The 14,936-nt window shown below is 37.5% G+C and overlaps 1 protein-coding gene across 1 annotated transcript; it reads right to left on the bottom strand.

The window, feature by feature from the left end:
• Positions 1–12,149: 12,149 nt before the first annotated feature.
• LOC145103712 (bidirectional sugar transporter SWEET6a-like) lies at positions 12,150–14,030 on the bottom strand. Its single transcript, XM_079040995.1, has 6 exons — positions 13,855–14,030; positions 13,204–13,240; positions 12,890–13,106; positions 12,641–12,802; positions 12,442–12,561; positions 12,150–12,342 (listed from the first exon to the last, which is right to left on the bottom strand). Exons 1-6 carry the CDS (start codon positions 13,898–13,900, stop codon positions 12,223–12,225), a joined length of 702 nt encoding a protein of 233 aa, XP_078897121.1. The 5' UTR covers positions 13,901–14,030; the 3' UTR covers positions 12,150–12,222.
• Between the last annotated feature and the right edge of the window lie 906 nt (positions 14,031–14,936).

Genomic DNA, 14,936 nt, shown 5'->3' with positions numbered 1-14,936 from the left:
GAGAGAGCTTTACTGGATATCCAATGTCATCATTGTCAAGGTCCATAAAGTTTTAGGAAGTTGATCTTAGCAAATAGATAAGATCATTAAGGGTCTTGTCCTAGTCTGTTTCATAGGAGTCCCAAAGGAACTCACTATGTGACTTAGAAAGTGATTGATCATCAGCTTCCTCTAGACTTTGACACCCAACTCTCCCGGCTTGTCAATATGTGACTACATCTCCAAGATGTGATCACATATAGACCTTTGCTTGCCAATAGGGCTTGAGTGACCTTAACCTTTTCAGGAACTTGTGGGTGAGGGAGAATAATTGGAGGAGGTGAAAGAAGTGTGATTTCCATGGGACATCATCTTCATTTAGGAAAGCTTGTTTCAAGAGATTTGGGAAGATCATCTTTTGGGAGATATTCAAGATAGTTGATTTAAAGTCCTTAATATAACACCCAATATGAAATATTAAGGCTAGGACCCAACAACCTATTTATAACTGGAAGAGGGATGTCGTAATCCAAGTTATAAAATAGTTGAAGGTAGGTAAATGACGATTTACCAATTTCCACCATGAAAAACGAAATATAATTAAGTTTTAATTGGATTTGAAACTCCTAGATCTTTTGAGATACATTGAACTTTCAATGGCATGTTTGAATCTCGATTGTGCCCTCTCAAGTTTGTGACTGGGATGCCGAGGATCACAAACAAGGTGTGAATAACCATGCAAATTGACTTGGTACCCTTAACTTTATCACCTAATCGATGTGCCGGTTAACCACACACGCTCCACCGATCTATAATAGAGTCAAGTTACCCTTTGCCACTCTTACTAGTCCTTATTAGTGTGCCGGTTAACCACACACGCTCCACTAATGACTTGGTAAGGTACAAAGTGTAATTTCATGGGTTAGCACCTTTTCACATTTTCCTAAGTAACTAAGATTGGGAATGTACAAGTGTTTAGTTACTTAGTATTTATCATTAATACTTTTAATTAAGGGAGAATTATAGTCCTTTCCTACCCGTTCGGCTAACGACCCTCCACCAGTCAAGAAAGCGGTGGGTGAGAGTGGACACCCATTAAACTGCCATTTTATAGGCAGTAACCTTATACCCCCCTTATAGACCGGCTTCGTGAATGAGGCCTACTAACGGTAAGATTGACTTTATCTTATACATATCTATATAATTAAAATTATAATAATAGTATAAGGGTTTGAATTTTAACTTTTAAAATTCTAAGAGCTAACTTGGAATTAAAGTATTCATAAGAGAAAACTTTTCAAATTCCAAAACTTGAGGGCAAGTTTTGAAATTATTCAAAACTAATTAATTCCATAACTTATGTGTTTAAATTAGTTTTAATTAAAAAAAACTCTTCAAATTCCATAACTTGAGGACAAGTTATGGAAGACTTTAAACTAATAAAAGAATGTAACTTTTCTTTATTTTTGTAACTTATGGAATTAATTAAGGTTACACATTTTATTACTTAATGAAGTGACTCTTGAACCTCCATAACTTGAGGACAAGACTCTTCATTTTTGTAACCATTGCCAACTTTTATGAGTTTTATGAAACTTAAATGTGACTTTTCATATAACTTGAGGACAAGTTACAAAAACACATTTTAGAATCAACTCTTAGATTAAAATGGATTGAAAACACATAATCAATTAACTTTTCTATTAATCTAAGCAACTCATAAGAACAAGATAATTCAAATCAAACTTTTCCATGTAATTAGCCTAATCACTAAACTAATACAAAACATGAATCTATTGACAATTATCTTTGAAATTGGATTAGTATGAACATTACCACATCAAAAACAAGTTTATAAGTTCAAAAACATCTTAGGGTAATGTTTCTAGTCCATTTCTAGCCAAAAAACTCGAAAATATGCTGTCTGGGGCTCCTACTCGTCGAGTGTATCAACCTACTCGCCGAGTAGGATGATTTTGTTCATGGACTCGGCGAGTTCATTAGTGGACTCGGCGAGTCCAGTGCCCAGAATGCCCGAAATTCGACTTTTTCAGCATTTTTCAGCAATTTGCATCAAGTATAATTGAAAACAAGCCTAGGCTCTGATACCACTGTTGGGTTTTGAGCATTCTAACACTCCTAAGTGTACATGCAACCCTAAATACCTTGGATCTATGTTTTCTCTATTATACATGCAAATATGATTATCCAAGGTATTATCCTAACTAGCATACCAAAACATTGATACTATGATAATAAAATAGATAGAATACATACCTTGTTGTTGTTGCTTGACTCCATGAAGCTTGAGAGCCTAGTGCCCCAAGTGTGACACCTCAAACGGTTCACACAATATCATGAACTCTTGTAATAACCATGAGAAGAAGACATACATGTTCAAATCGGCTAGCCCTCAAAATATGTATCACTAGTGCCAATTTCTTGAACTAAAGGGGTTCTTATATAGTGTGGCTATTAGGGTTACACCATGTAACTCATGACTTTACCCATTCCTTATGCTCCATGGGTTTTAACCTCCATGGAGTATCCATGGATCACCACATGGGTTAAACCCAACATAAAGGAATCTTGGATCATAAGCCCACATATATAAGAATGAATGATTTACACAATCAATCCCCATATATTTAATTAGTCTCTTTTTGATCACTAAATTAAGTCCAAATTAATTCTTGATCAATACTAATTAAATAACATGATTTCATATTAATATATTAGAACTTATAATATATTAATATGTCACAAAATGTCTTTTCCTCATAAACGGTCTATCCAAATGTTCTAATGCCATGCAACCCAAATGGACCATGCCGAGTCGGGTCAAGTACATACCAATTATAGTTATGGACTTAGACACTAATCCAACAGAATTCTCGAGAATTTCGGGGCTCCGGGGCTTGCTTTGGGCTTTAGACGTGATACTGGGACCTTCGGGGTTATTTGTAAAGTTATGGAAGTGAGAGGAGTGAAAAAGGGCCAAAAATGGGGTGAAAAACCCTTCCATCCGAGAAGGCTCGCACCCTTTATATAGGGGTGCGAGGGTTCGGCCGAGGAGGACAGGTGGCGAGGCGAGGGGTGAGTCAGCAGCCACGCGTCGGTCAGCAGCGAAGCCACGTGCGAGGGGTCGGACAGGTGGGCTCTTCGGACTGGACCGGACTTTGGTCCAATGAGAGACTGACACGCATGCGAAGGGGGTGTCTCCGGGGTGTCCGATGCGAGGCTGTTCGCTTCTTAGTGGACCTCGGCTGCGGTCCAATCAGAAGGTGCCACGCATGGCTTCGGTCCACTCAGCAGCTGCCACGTGCGAGGTGACGTGTCACATGCGAAATTGCCCGGTTTTCCTATTTTTCTTTATTTTTGTGCCAAAACTTGCGAAAATCATAACTTTCGTATACGAGCTCCGTTTTTAGCGTTCTTTATATGCACGCGTAGGTAAAATCATACTATACGACTTTCGTTTAGACTTCGTCGGTCGGTTTTGAATTTATTTTCAATATTATTATTTTAAACAGACCGGGACGGGAATCCGTTAAAAATTCATAACTTCTTCATCCGACGTCCGTTTTCGTCTGTCTTTTTACCGTTGTGCTACTTTTTACGAGACCTTCAATTCTCGTTTAAGTTGCGTCGGCCAAATATCGATTAATTTATATTTCGAATTTTTAGCTGTCTACTGCTAAACCGAAACTTCGAAAAATCATAACTTCCTCATACGAAGTCAGATTTTTACGTTCTTTTTATGAACGTTCTCGGTTTAACATAATCTACAACTTTCGTTTAGATTGTTAGGGCTAAAAATCCTTTTATCGAAAATTCACTTTTTACACTGAACAGTGTTTTGCCGGTTTTATCGCGGATTTTCGATTGGTCATAACTTCTTCGTTATAACTCGGATTTCAGTGTTCTTTATGTTTTTGGAAACCTTGTTACAAACTCTACCACTTGGTTCATCCCAATTAAGATTATTGATCAATTTATTTTTGACCAAAATATGACTTGTGTCACACCTCGGGCGAAACTCTCATAGTTTATGGCGATAAACTCGGCTCAAACCTTGCATCATTTCGTGCATCAAAGCCCAGAAGTATCTGCAAAAGGAGTGCCATGCATTCCTAGCCCACGTTGTACACGAAAAGCAAAAAGTTAAAGACCTCGAGAGCATCCCCGAAGTCTGCAACTTTCCTGATGTCTTCCCCGAATCCCTGCCGAGCGCCAAGTCGAGTTCCGTATCGACTTAATCCCCGGAGCTACTCCTGTAGCTAAATCTCCATACCGCCTAGCGCCGGTAGAAATGCAAAAGTTTTCCAGCCAGCTCAATGAGCTGCTCAGCAAAGGATTCATAAGACCGAGAACTGAATAAGCTTACCATCAAGAACCATTATCCCTTACCTAGAATCGACGACCTCTTCGTTCAACTTCAGGGAGCCAGTTATTTCTCAAAGATAGACCTAAGATCAGGGTACCATCAGTTGCAAGTTCATGAGAATGATGTTCCCAAGACAGCAGTTCGAACTCGTTATGGACAGTACAAATTTGTAGTGATGCCCTTTGGTCTAACCAACGCACCGGCGGTATTCATGGATCTGATGAATCGGGTGTGTCGCCCTTTCCTAGACAAGTTTGTAATCGTGCTCATTGACGATATACTTGTCTATTCTCGGAGCGAGGATAATCATAGACAGCACTTGAGACTAGTGCTAGAAACACTAAGGACGGAGAAGCTCTATGCAAAATTCTCTAAATGCGAATTCTGGATCAGAAAAGTAACATTCCTCGGTAACGTGGTTAGCAAGGAAGGCATACACGTGGACCCTTCCAAGATCAAAGCGATTGAGAATTGGTCAGTACCGAAGACGCTCACAGAAATCCGTCAATTCTTGGCTCTCGCTGGCTACTATCGCAGATTTATCCAAAATTTCTCCAAAATTGCTAAGCCTTTAACCACCCTGACACAGAAAGGTGTAACCTTTAGTTGGGGAGAAAAGTAAGACACTGCATTTCAAACACTAAAACAGGCCCTATGCAGCGCACCTATCTTGTCCCTGCCCGAAGGGACGGAGGACTTCGTTGTCTACTGTGATGCATCCAATCAGGGCCTAGGCTGTGTGCTCATGCAGCGATGAAAGGTTATTGCCTATGCCTCGAGACAGCTGAAAACACACGAAGTCAATTACACAACTCACGATCTAGAGTTGGGAGCAGTGGTCTTTGCGTTAAAGATTTGGAGACATTATCTCTATGGAACCAAGTGCACTGTCTTCACCGACCATAAGAGCCTACATCATATCTTCGATCAGAAAGAATTGAACATGAGACAGCGGCGATGGGTAGAGCTACTCAGTGATTACGAGTGCGAAATACGCTATCATCCCGGCAAGGCCAATGTGGTAGCAGATGCCCTCAGCCGAAAAGAGTATTCAGGTCGTAGAGTGAAGGCACTGACAATGACCATCCATTCCCATTTATCCGCTCAAATCAAAGAGGCTCGGTTGGAAGCCTTAAAACCAGAGAACATGTCGGATGAAGCCTTGAGAGGAATGGAAAAGAACTTAGAGGTCAAGGGAGACGAAGCTTACTATTTCATGGACCGGATCTGGACCCCAAAGTACGGCGGTTTCAGGGAGGTTGTCATGAACGAAGCTCACAAGACTAAATACTCCGTTCACCCAGGTTCAGATAAGATGTATCTGGATCTCAAACAACTCTATTGGTGGTCGAACATGAAAGCAGAGATCGCTACCTTCGTGGGCAAGTGCCTGACTTGCGCCAAGGTGAAGGTGGAATATCAAAAGCCCTCAGGTATACTTCAGCAGCCAGAAATACCTGAGTTGAAGTGGGAAAGGATTACTATGGATTTCATCACTAAGTTTCCCAAGTCTCCAAGTGGGCACGACGCCATCTGGGTAATTGTCGATCGACTAACTAAATCCGCCCACTTCCTGCCAATCAAAGAAAACTTCAAAATAGAGAGACTGACACGAATCTACATTTGAGAGATAGTCCGCCTTCATGGTGTGCCTGTATCCATTATCTCCGATCGGGATAGCAGGTTTACCTCGAGATTCTGGCAATCACTACAGAAGGCTCTTGGAACTAAGCTGGATATGAGCACAACTTATCATCCTCAAACAGATGGGCAGAGTGAGAGAACCATTCAAACATTGGAAGATATGTTGAGAGCCTGTGTCATCGACTTCGGCATGTCGTGGGACACTCATTTGCCCTTGGTCGAATTTTCTTACAACAACAGCTACCATACCAGCATCAAGGCTGTGCCGTTCGAAGCCCTCTATGGCCGTAAGTGCAGATCTCCTCTGTGCTCGGCTGAGGTGGGTGACACACAGCTAGTCAAGGGTCAAGTACCCGATAGTACTCTCACAGGCCCAGAAATCATCCGAGAGACTACTGAAAAGATCGTACAAATTCGGGAACATTTAAAGGCCTCAAGAGATAGGCAAAAGAGCTACGCCGATAAGAGACAAAAACCCTTGGAGTTCCAGGTTGGTGACCGTGTTCTTTTGAAGGTCTCACCCTGGAAAGGCATGATACGCTTCGGAAAGCGTGGAAAGCTGAATCCAAGATACATTGGACCATTCGAGATCCTCGCTAGGATCGGTCCCGTAGCATACAAACTTCGTCTACCCCGAGAACTTAGCAACGTACATCCTGTCTTGCATGTGTCGAACCTAAAGAAGCGTCTGTCCGATGAGACACTCGTGATACCACTCGATGAGATTGAACTTGACGAGAGCTTGCACTTCGTGGAAAAACCTGTAGAAATCATGGATCGGGAAGTCAAACGAACGAAACAAAGTCGTATCCTGATAGTGAAGGTTAGTTGGAATGCCAAGAGGGGACCTGAATTCACTTGTGAACGCGAAGATTCAATGAAAAAGAAGTACCTTCATCTTTTTCCAAGTCCATGATTTGTATTCAGTGTTTGAATTTCGGGACGAAATTCCCTCTAACGGGGGGATAATGTGACAACCCGAACCTTTTCCCGTTTCCGTCATCCAAACTCCGTTAATAAAATTTGGATTTTATTAAGTTCCCGTCAAACTTCGTGGTTTAGAAAATCATCTAGTTTATATAATTAAATTTTTATATGAGTCGGGACCAAAACTTCACGAGATTTCGAGTTATCCGTTCGATCAAAACATCGGTTTTCGGACAGACTGAGTTTACGGCCGTAAACCCGTGTACGGCCGTACACTCGTTTACGGCCAGAGTCGGGTGGACCCCACCACCGACCACCAAAAACCCCTATAAATATGAGGCCCTACCCCTCATTTACACTTTTCTGGCCGAACACTCTCTCCTTCTCTCTCTAAACTCGTGACCTCACACCCCTAAAACACCCTTATTCTTCCGGGAAAACGTGGAAAATCACCATTGGGGGTCATTTCAGAGCACCTAGAACACGTTTCTCATCGATTTCAGCATCTTTGTTCTTGAGTGTACGACCGTACACCCTCCAAGTCTTCAAATCTTCATCGACCGTACATAATTCTACGGCCGTACACACTTCAAACCTTTAAAGGCCATACACCCTTCAAGAGACTGTCTACGGCCGTACACCTGTATACAACCGTACACATGTTCACGTCCGTACACCCCATTTACGGTCGTACACACTTCCTAAGTGGTGCTTTAGACTGAAAACTCACTTTCCTCGATTCAAACAAGTCTCGGTAACATTCCTTAACCGAAAGCAAGTGTTTATGTAACACTTTATCTAACGAAGTCGCTAATCTAGATACATATATGTATTTAATTGTTATTAGGATTCCGTTAAGTGCCACACACTACAACTCGAGGGTCTTCATTTCATTCTGTTGATTCGACGCTTGTACGCGACAAACAGTGAGTTCATACCCCTACGCTTTTATGATTTTTAATGTTTTCAGGGGGGAATACAAGGCAAACACAAATGATTTTGCGAAACAAAAACAAAAGGATTTTAACGAGTTTAAAACTTATGCAATTGATACAATTAAATGATTTCCCACGTTTTATGAAACATTTAGACATTTTATCCCTTTTGTACTATGCTGAGCATAAGGGACGCTTACAACTTGAAAACATAATTTCATAGTTTTCAGAACAATTTACAAATCAAGTACATAACTTTTCAATCAAACTATAATAGGTATAGTTTGGGGAATTAAATACATAGCTCTTATCGATTTAGATTACATACATGGGTAACCACATAAACTATGATAGATTTAGTTTATGACATACATTACTACAAGAGAACAACATTTAATAATTATTTAAGTATAATTATTACCGTATACAGTATACACACAAAGTTCAATACATTAGATCACTACAGAACCACACGTAAACTAGTTAATATAGGATTGTGATACCACTCTTCATTTTTACCCTTCTGGGTACTGGTAAAATCCTCAACATTTAATGTAACCCGAGTCTCCAGGAGGGAGAGCGTGAGATTTGTGAATAGATCTATTCGGGACTGACAATCCCACACCTAAACTGCTAGCTACAGTTAGGCAGGCATGCCTGGGGTGACAAATATCATACCGTACGACGCCTGAAGAACGTCGCTGAGGTCATCAGTCATATTAAGCATGGTTATACGACTCACAATAGTATAAACTAACCATTTGTTTACGGGATTTCATTCTTCATTAGTTTTATTTTAATTAATAGAACTACTATACATTACTGGAGGATTCCAGGGGATACAATACATGGTTTTATTTTAAGTAATAAAACTACTATACATACTGGTGGTAGCCAGGATTTTCAAACAGAATGTATTATACACACTGGTGGTAGCCAGGGTTTTAAAAGGGAACATGCTATACAATGGTTTTTGTACAGAATACATACATACTATGATTAGTATTAACCAGACATTCAAACTAGTATTTTCCTATGCTACAACAGATTTCAGTAACGAACATTCATAGATAATTCTATAATTACTTAGTTTAAGTATCAGGGTCACGTATGGAGAGTATTCGATAGGCTGTGGAATGTGTGGTTTCCGCCTCATTTCCTGTTCCTTGTTTGGTTGTGGGCTTAGGGCAGATCCACATAGTCAACAGTCTATTCGATATTGGTTTATACATGGCTAGCATAAACTAAGTAGTCATAGATAGAACTAATATCATCACACTTTCACTAAAGAAAACATTGGATTTTCTTGGAGACGTACGAACATTTTAACAGAGTCATCAACCGGTTTTCATTACAAAAATATCGCTTATGAACTCACCAGCTTTATGCTGATACTCTTTCAAAACTGCTTGTATTATCAGGAAATCAGTAAACAGGTACTTCCTGGAGTTTTGAGAAGACAGAGCTTATAGGGTCACGTCTTTTTCTTTTGATTATACGATGTATAAAGTCAAGAATCAAACAGATGTAAACTCTTTTTCATGTATATTCAATGTAATGGTTGTGTTTACTATGATTACTATGATGCAACTGTTGTGATACTACACATGACTTCATCCACCCCCGAACGTTTCCGTCGTTCCGGTTTGGGGGTGTGATAATGTTATTGAATCTATCGATCATTAGTTTATTGTTTCAACAGTATGTGGTTGGGTTACATCACCTCTATAAAAACTATGGTTAGACCACATCACCTATATGAAAGAATGTGGTTGGATAACAACATGTATATGAAAGACTATGGCCGGATCACAACACATAAATGAAAGACTATGATTGGATCATAGAAGGAAAGAATGTGGTTGGACTGTAGCAACATAAATGATTGTCAGACTATGGTTGGATCATAAGATTCACATTGGTATGTGGTATCATGAGGAACTCACTAAGCTTTGTGCTTTCGGTTTTCGTATTAAAATGTTTTACGTACTTCTGGTGGCAAAGGGAAGGGGCAGCTTGATTGTATCGCATCAATTGGAGATTCAACATTTTATGAATTTTATTTATTACTCTGATAATTGGTTTTAGGATTTGAACTCGTGTATTAAACATATTTTATTCTGTATGAAAATGAGTTGGTTTTATAATGAAAAAAATTACTCTATTTTTTTGGGATGTTACAAGTTGGCATCACAACCTTGGTTTGAGGGATTCAGCCTAGCACTAGGTGCGTCTGAACTCAAACTGAGGACTAAAGGATTTCATTTATAAAAAAGTTTTCTGAAAAGTTTTTACACTACCCATATATGTTGATGTGTTATATGTGGTGTAATATGATATGCATTATAAAAGTTCAAAATAAGGATTTGCTTAGTATTTCATGCTAGAATGCCTGCGTAAGAGAGATGCCTTTTATGCTTGCTATGTGAGTTGTTAGAGATACGTGATAGCGTGTAGGCTAAGGATCTTTTAGGAATTGTATGTTAGAATTTCCTGATCTTTATGATTCCTTGTTGCATGATCGATTAGTTGCTCGAATGTTGTTTGTTTTTTACTATGTGAAACCTATACTGATATTAGCTAAGTGTTAAGCGAATACGTTAGGTTACATTCCACAAGGATGAAATAGTTTTAGAATGCTTGATTTGGCTCTATTGCGTAGCTCTTGTTTGAGTCCAACCGTTGTAGTGCAAGGTCTTTCAGTCGAAACCCTATTTAATTTTTGTTGCATGTGATTTAAATAACCATGTCATCCATGGAGATGGAATCTAAAACTTCTATGATGAAGTAATGATTCAGTGGTGGATGAAGTAATGATTTAGTGGTGATTAACCATGTGTTTCTAGCATCATACATGAACAAAAAATTTCATAGCTTATTTGGATTTCATCAAGGATCGGGGGTTTGAGAATCCAAAGTTCCATCAAAATCAAAATAGACATAATTCGAAGTATGGTTTGCAAACCTAACCATGACCAATGACTTATATATATAAATGAACGTAAAATTCTCATGGATTCATTAGTCATCAAACACATGTTTCTAGCATGATTTGTTTACTTTAAAAAATTCATTTTAATGATGGATTAGTGATAGAAATATCATGTCACTAAAAACTAAAATAGTCCGTCGAAAATCTATAGCAAAACAGTTCGTTGGAAAAGTGGTCAAATCGAATTTATCGGGAAATACAACCCATCGTAATCTATCCGAAAATACAGTCAAACTTGGTCAATCACATTCAGTCGGTCATCCGTATTTTGAATGGAAAAGTCAGTCGGAAATCTCTCATAAATAATTACCCATGAACGATTTTATGGCAAACCTATCTCTTTTTTTTTTGAACCGGCAAATATATTATAAAGTTACCACTAGCAAGTAACTAGTGGTAACAAGGAGTACAGGAACAGGAAATAGAAAATATTTACAAGCAATTAAGGGGGGAAGAGATCCAAGACTTCCAATCTAAACTCCCCTTTGGTGATCTGTGTTTCAACCATACAAAAACCATAGATTTTGCTATATCAACAATAGCCGCCGGCGAGGTCTTGACTCCTTTAAATACCAATTTGTTACGGGCTCTCCAAATACACCATAAGGCACCAAAGATGATACTGCATAACACCTTTTGCTTCTTTCGATTTTGCTCATGTTTGCACGCAAATGTCACGATCTCCTTCACAGATTTGAAGCGTTTAATCACCATGCCACACCAATTGAGAACCATGTTTATCACTTGTTCTGCCATCGGGCAGGAGACGAGTAAATAGTTCGAGCATTCCGTATTATTACCACACACCAGACAGTTCAGAGAATTAATATAAACTCCCATTTTACTTAACTCCAAAGCGCTAAGGATCTTTCCGAGCCTTGCACGCCACACAAAACACAACACCTTTCTAGTGGGGATGGTATGGTGAGATCCCTTTTTATTATTATTATTATTATTTTGAACAGCAAATCTAACTTACTCCTATTATATTACTTCTAAATCCACCTACGTCTCCAACGAGATCCTTTTTATTTAAGATTGAAGTTTTAAGTCTCATATAGGATAAATTAACGAAGAGTTTAAAAAGTAGATTAGAATTTATATGCGATGAGTTCCAATAAAGGTTTATCCATTTAATTAACTCTATAATGGAAGGAAAAAAAAAAAGTTATCAACAATCAAAAAAACCAAGCAAATGATAAAAGTAAATTCAAATTCGACCAAAAATTCAAACATTGAGAATCTCAAAAACCTAATTAAACAAACTATTAAAAAAAATCCCTCATACGTACCTTCAAAAACCTAAAAATCCAAATCTGAATTTACATTATATCAAAAGGGTACGAATGGTCCTCCTTTTAAGCCATTTGTACTTCAGAATCCGGCCTTTTGCTATTCTTCTTCGGAGTTGTTCGGTAGAAACATGCATATAAAATAAGTTGTGCAAACCCAGAAAGAGCCCCAGTACCATTCGCAATCTGTAATTTCAAAATACAAAATTTAGCATTTAAGATTTGATTATTTTTTAATTTATTGGATGAAGAACATTAATTGAAAACATTTAACAGATTAATTACCAGAATGAACCAATCCCATTTGAGAAGAGCATAAGTCGTCCAGCAACAACCGTTCAAGAAGGCAGCTAATGAAAGATAGAAAGGCATGTATTCGACACTCTTTGTTGTTATTACTTTCCACTGTTGGTTTTTCAAAATAAATGAAATCAATCAAAAATGTTGAATTACTATTTTATGCAAAAGAGAAATGAAAACATACCATGATAGTTAGAGGGGAAGTGTACATGAGGATACCAAACACCACACAAAAAATCCCAACGAAGGTTGATCTCTTATCATGAGTATGAAAGAATCCCAAATCGAAACCTGCAATTGCACCAAGTACAACAAGCTCCGCAGCTAACCAGCTAAAGATCTTTTTCTGTAGGAGAAGATTAAGCAGTCTAGATATTATTATGATATGAAAATTAGAAAGAAGAAGTAGCGAAGTAGTGATCATAGTACGTACCCTATGTGCATTTTTACCATAAACGATGAATGAGCTGAGATAGATGAGCTCCAATACAAGACCAGTAGCGTTAATGGTGATGACAAGAGTGCTATCTGGATGATTGATAGGTAAGCCATAGAAGATCCATAGCAAACAGTTCATGACACAAGCTATGTAAGGGTCTGGTGAGAATTCTTCTACTGATTTGTTCTTGAAGATTCTCCATATCGTAGGCCTGTCATATTTATCAGTTTGATTATATTTATATTATTATCGCATTGATAGAACAAACAACAAGTTGAGGTGTATAATCATAATGCAAAGGAATTTACGAGGGAGAGATAAACAGGCCAAAAGAGATGACATTCCCTGTTGAAGAGAAAGTAATGAACGAATTAGTGATGATTCTCATCATTGAAATATAGCAAAGAGAATAATGTAGAAGAAACAGCAATCTAAACTTGAAATGGGAAGTTGAACAGATGAATCATATAGTAACAACGGAAGTTGATCGTCCAGATATACTATAACAGATTGATAAAACGGAAGAAACAATAAAAGAAATTAAATTTCATTTCATTTCATGCATGCATCAAAAAATAATTATCCTACCAAGACTAATTCATTCACGATTCATTTTCACCTCTGCATGTAACCAGTAAAACGTAGAAAGGTAATGAAATAATATGAATTTCACACACTATTTCTAGTTATTTAAACAAATCAAAACGTCAAAAGTTAATGAAATCTCAATACATACGTTTTTAATGTCGGTTTCAGAACAATTCTGAAACTCTGACCCAATTACGTACATAAACATATGCATTTTAAGAAACAACAGCAAAAAATCTAAATCTATATCAAAATGCTCCAAATACATATAACGTATATATAGGAACGATTAATCGGTCCACCAAGAAATCATCCATCGAACAGTTAATTGGAAAAAAGAAAATATGGAGATTCGAAGAAAACATACGTACCAATGAGTCCAACAATCGTGCGTATCCTCTCATTACTCATCACCATATTTGAAATCCAAACGAAGAAGATTCAGAAAAGATGAGAATGATTATAATGTATGAATTCACCGCAGCATGGAAATGAAATATGTATTTATAAGCGCCTATCTAGTTCTACTTTAATCGGATAACTTCTTAGTCTCCCAAAAATAGTAGTATGACTAAGTTTAAATTTACAAATTATCCATTAATTTATCCTTTTAATAACAAGATAACAACCTATAAATACGGATTGCACAGTAGTTCATATCCTCTAAAAAGTTAAAATTTTAGAGTATAAAAGTAATTTTTTTTTAAAAGGTAAATTACTTTTGGTTAATTATAATTTGGTCACTGAACTTCTAAAATCATAACTAAACCATTAATACTTTTTATCTTTTGACTGAATAGCTTAAAAACTTTTTTTTTTTAGTTTAGCTTTTCTATAATAAGCTAACAAAATATATAAAATGTTGACGGAATGTTGTGTTTGACATTTTTTTTGAACAACAAGAAAGTTTTTATTAAAGAAATTAAGCTAGGTAGCGAGTAGCCAAGAAGAAAGATACAAGCATATCCGAGACGGGTTAGTACACCAATCAAGCCATTTGATTTCATTAGCTTTTGTACTTCTATTTTTAAGCCACAAATAAGCATAAAATTGCACTTCACTTGCTAATTAAGATTTTGGCCTACTTAACCTTGTTTTTGACATATTAACTTAAAAACTAACTTTTAACTGAAAATATATTTTGTACTTCATAAGTTAGCTAACAACTAATAAATTAAAGGAAAAAGTAAAAATCGACATAAATCAACATATAAATGTATATAACAGAATGAGTATATGGGTAATTTGGAAAACTTATGTAAAAAGTTCCTTGCACCAGAAGCTGTGAAGCTACTCAATAGAGTCCAACGGGTCATGCATAGTAATGTTATGACTCCAATATCTATAGATGTTGTTTTTAAAAGAATTAGTTTTGTCATCCAAAAAAGGGTTGTGGCACAGCTTTTTGCTCGTTTACCCGCTACGTCTATTTTAATCTTTCTTATGGAACGAT

This window comes from Lactuca virosa, chromosome 4 (assembly GCF_052849685.1).
Source record: "Lactuca virosa cultivar CGN04683 chromosome 4, Lactuca_virosa_CGN04683_v6, whole genome shotgun sequence".
Lineage (NCBI taxonomy): Eukaryota > Viridiplantae > Streptophyta > Magnoliopsida > Asterales > Asteraceae > Lactuca > Lactuca virosa.
The sequence above is the reverse complement of the archived record's forward strand: the minus strand, read 5'-3'. Positions and strand labels throughout refer to the sequence as shown.

Coding starts and splice junctions, on each gene's coding strand:
- LOC145103712 (XM_079040995.1), bottom strand. CDS start 13,900: ATGGTGATGAGTAATGAGAGGATACGCACGATTGTTGGACTCATTG. Junction 12,803..12,889: donor ATGGTAAAAATGCACATAGG/GTACGTACTATG, acceptor CTTCTCCTACAG/AAAAAGATCTTTAGCTGGTT. Junction 12,562..12,640: donor CTTCCCCTCTAACTATCATG/GTATGTTTTCAT, acceptor AAAAACCAACAG/TGGAAAGTAATAACAACAAA.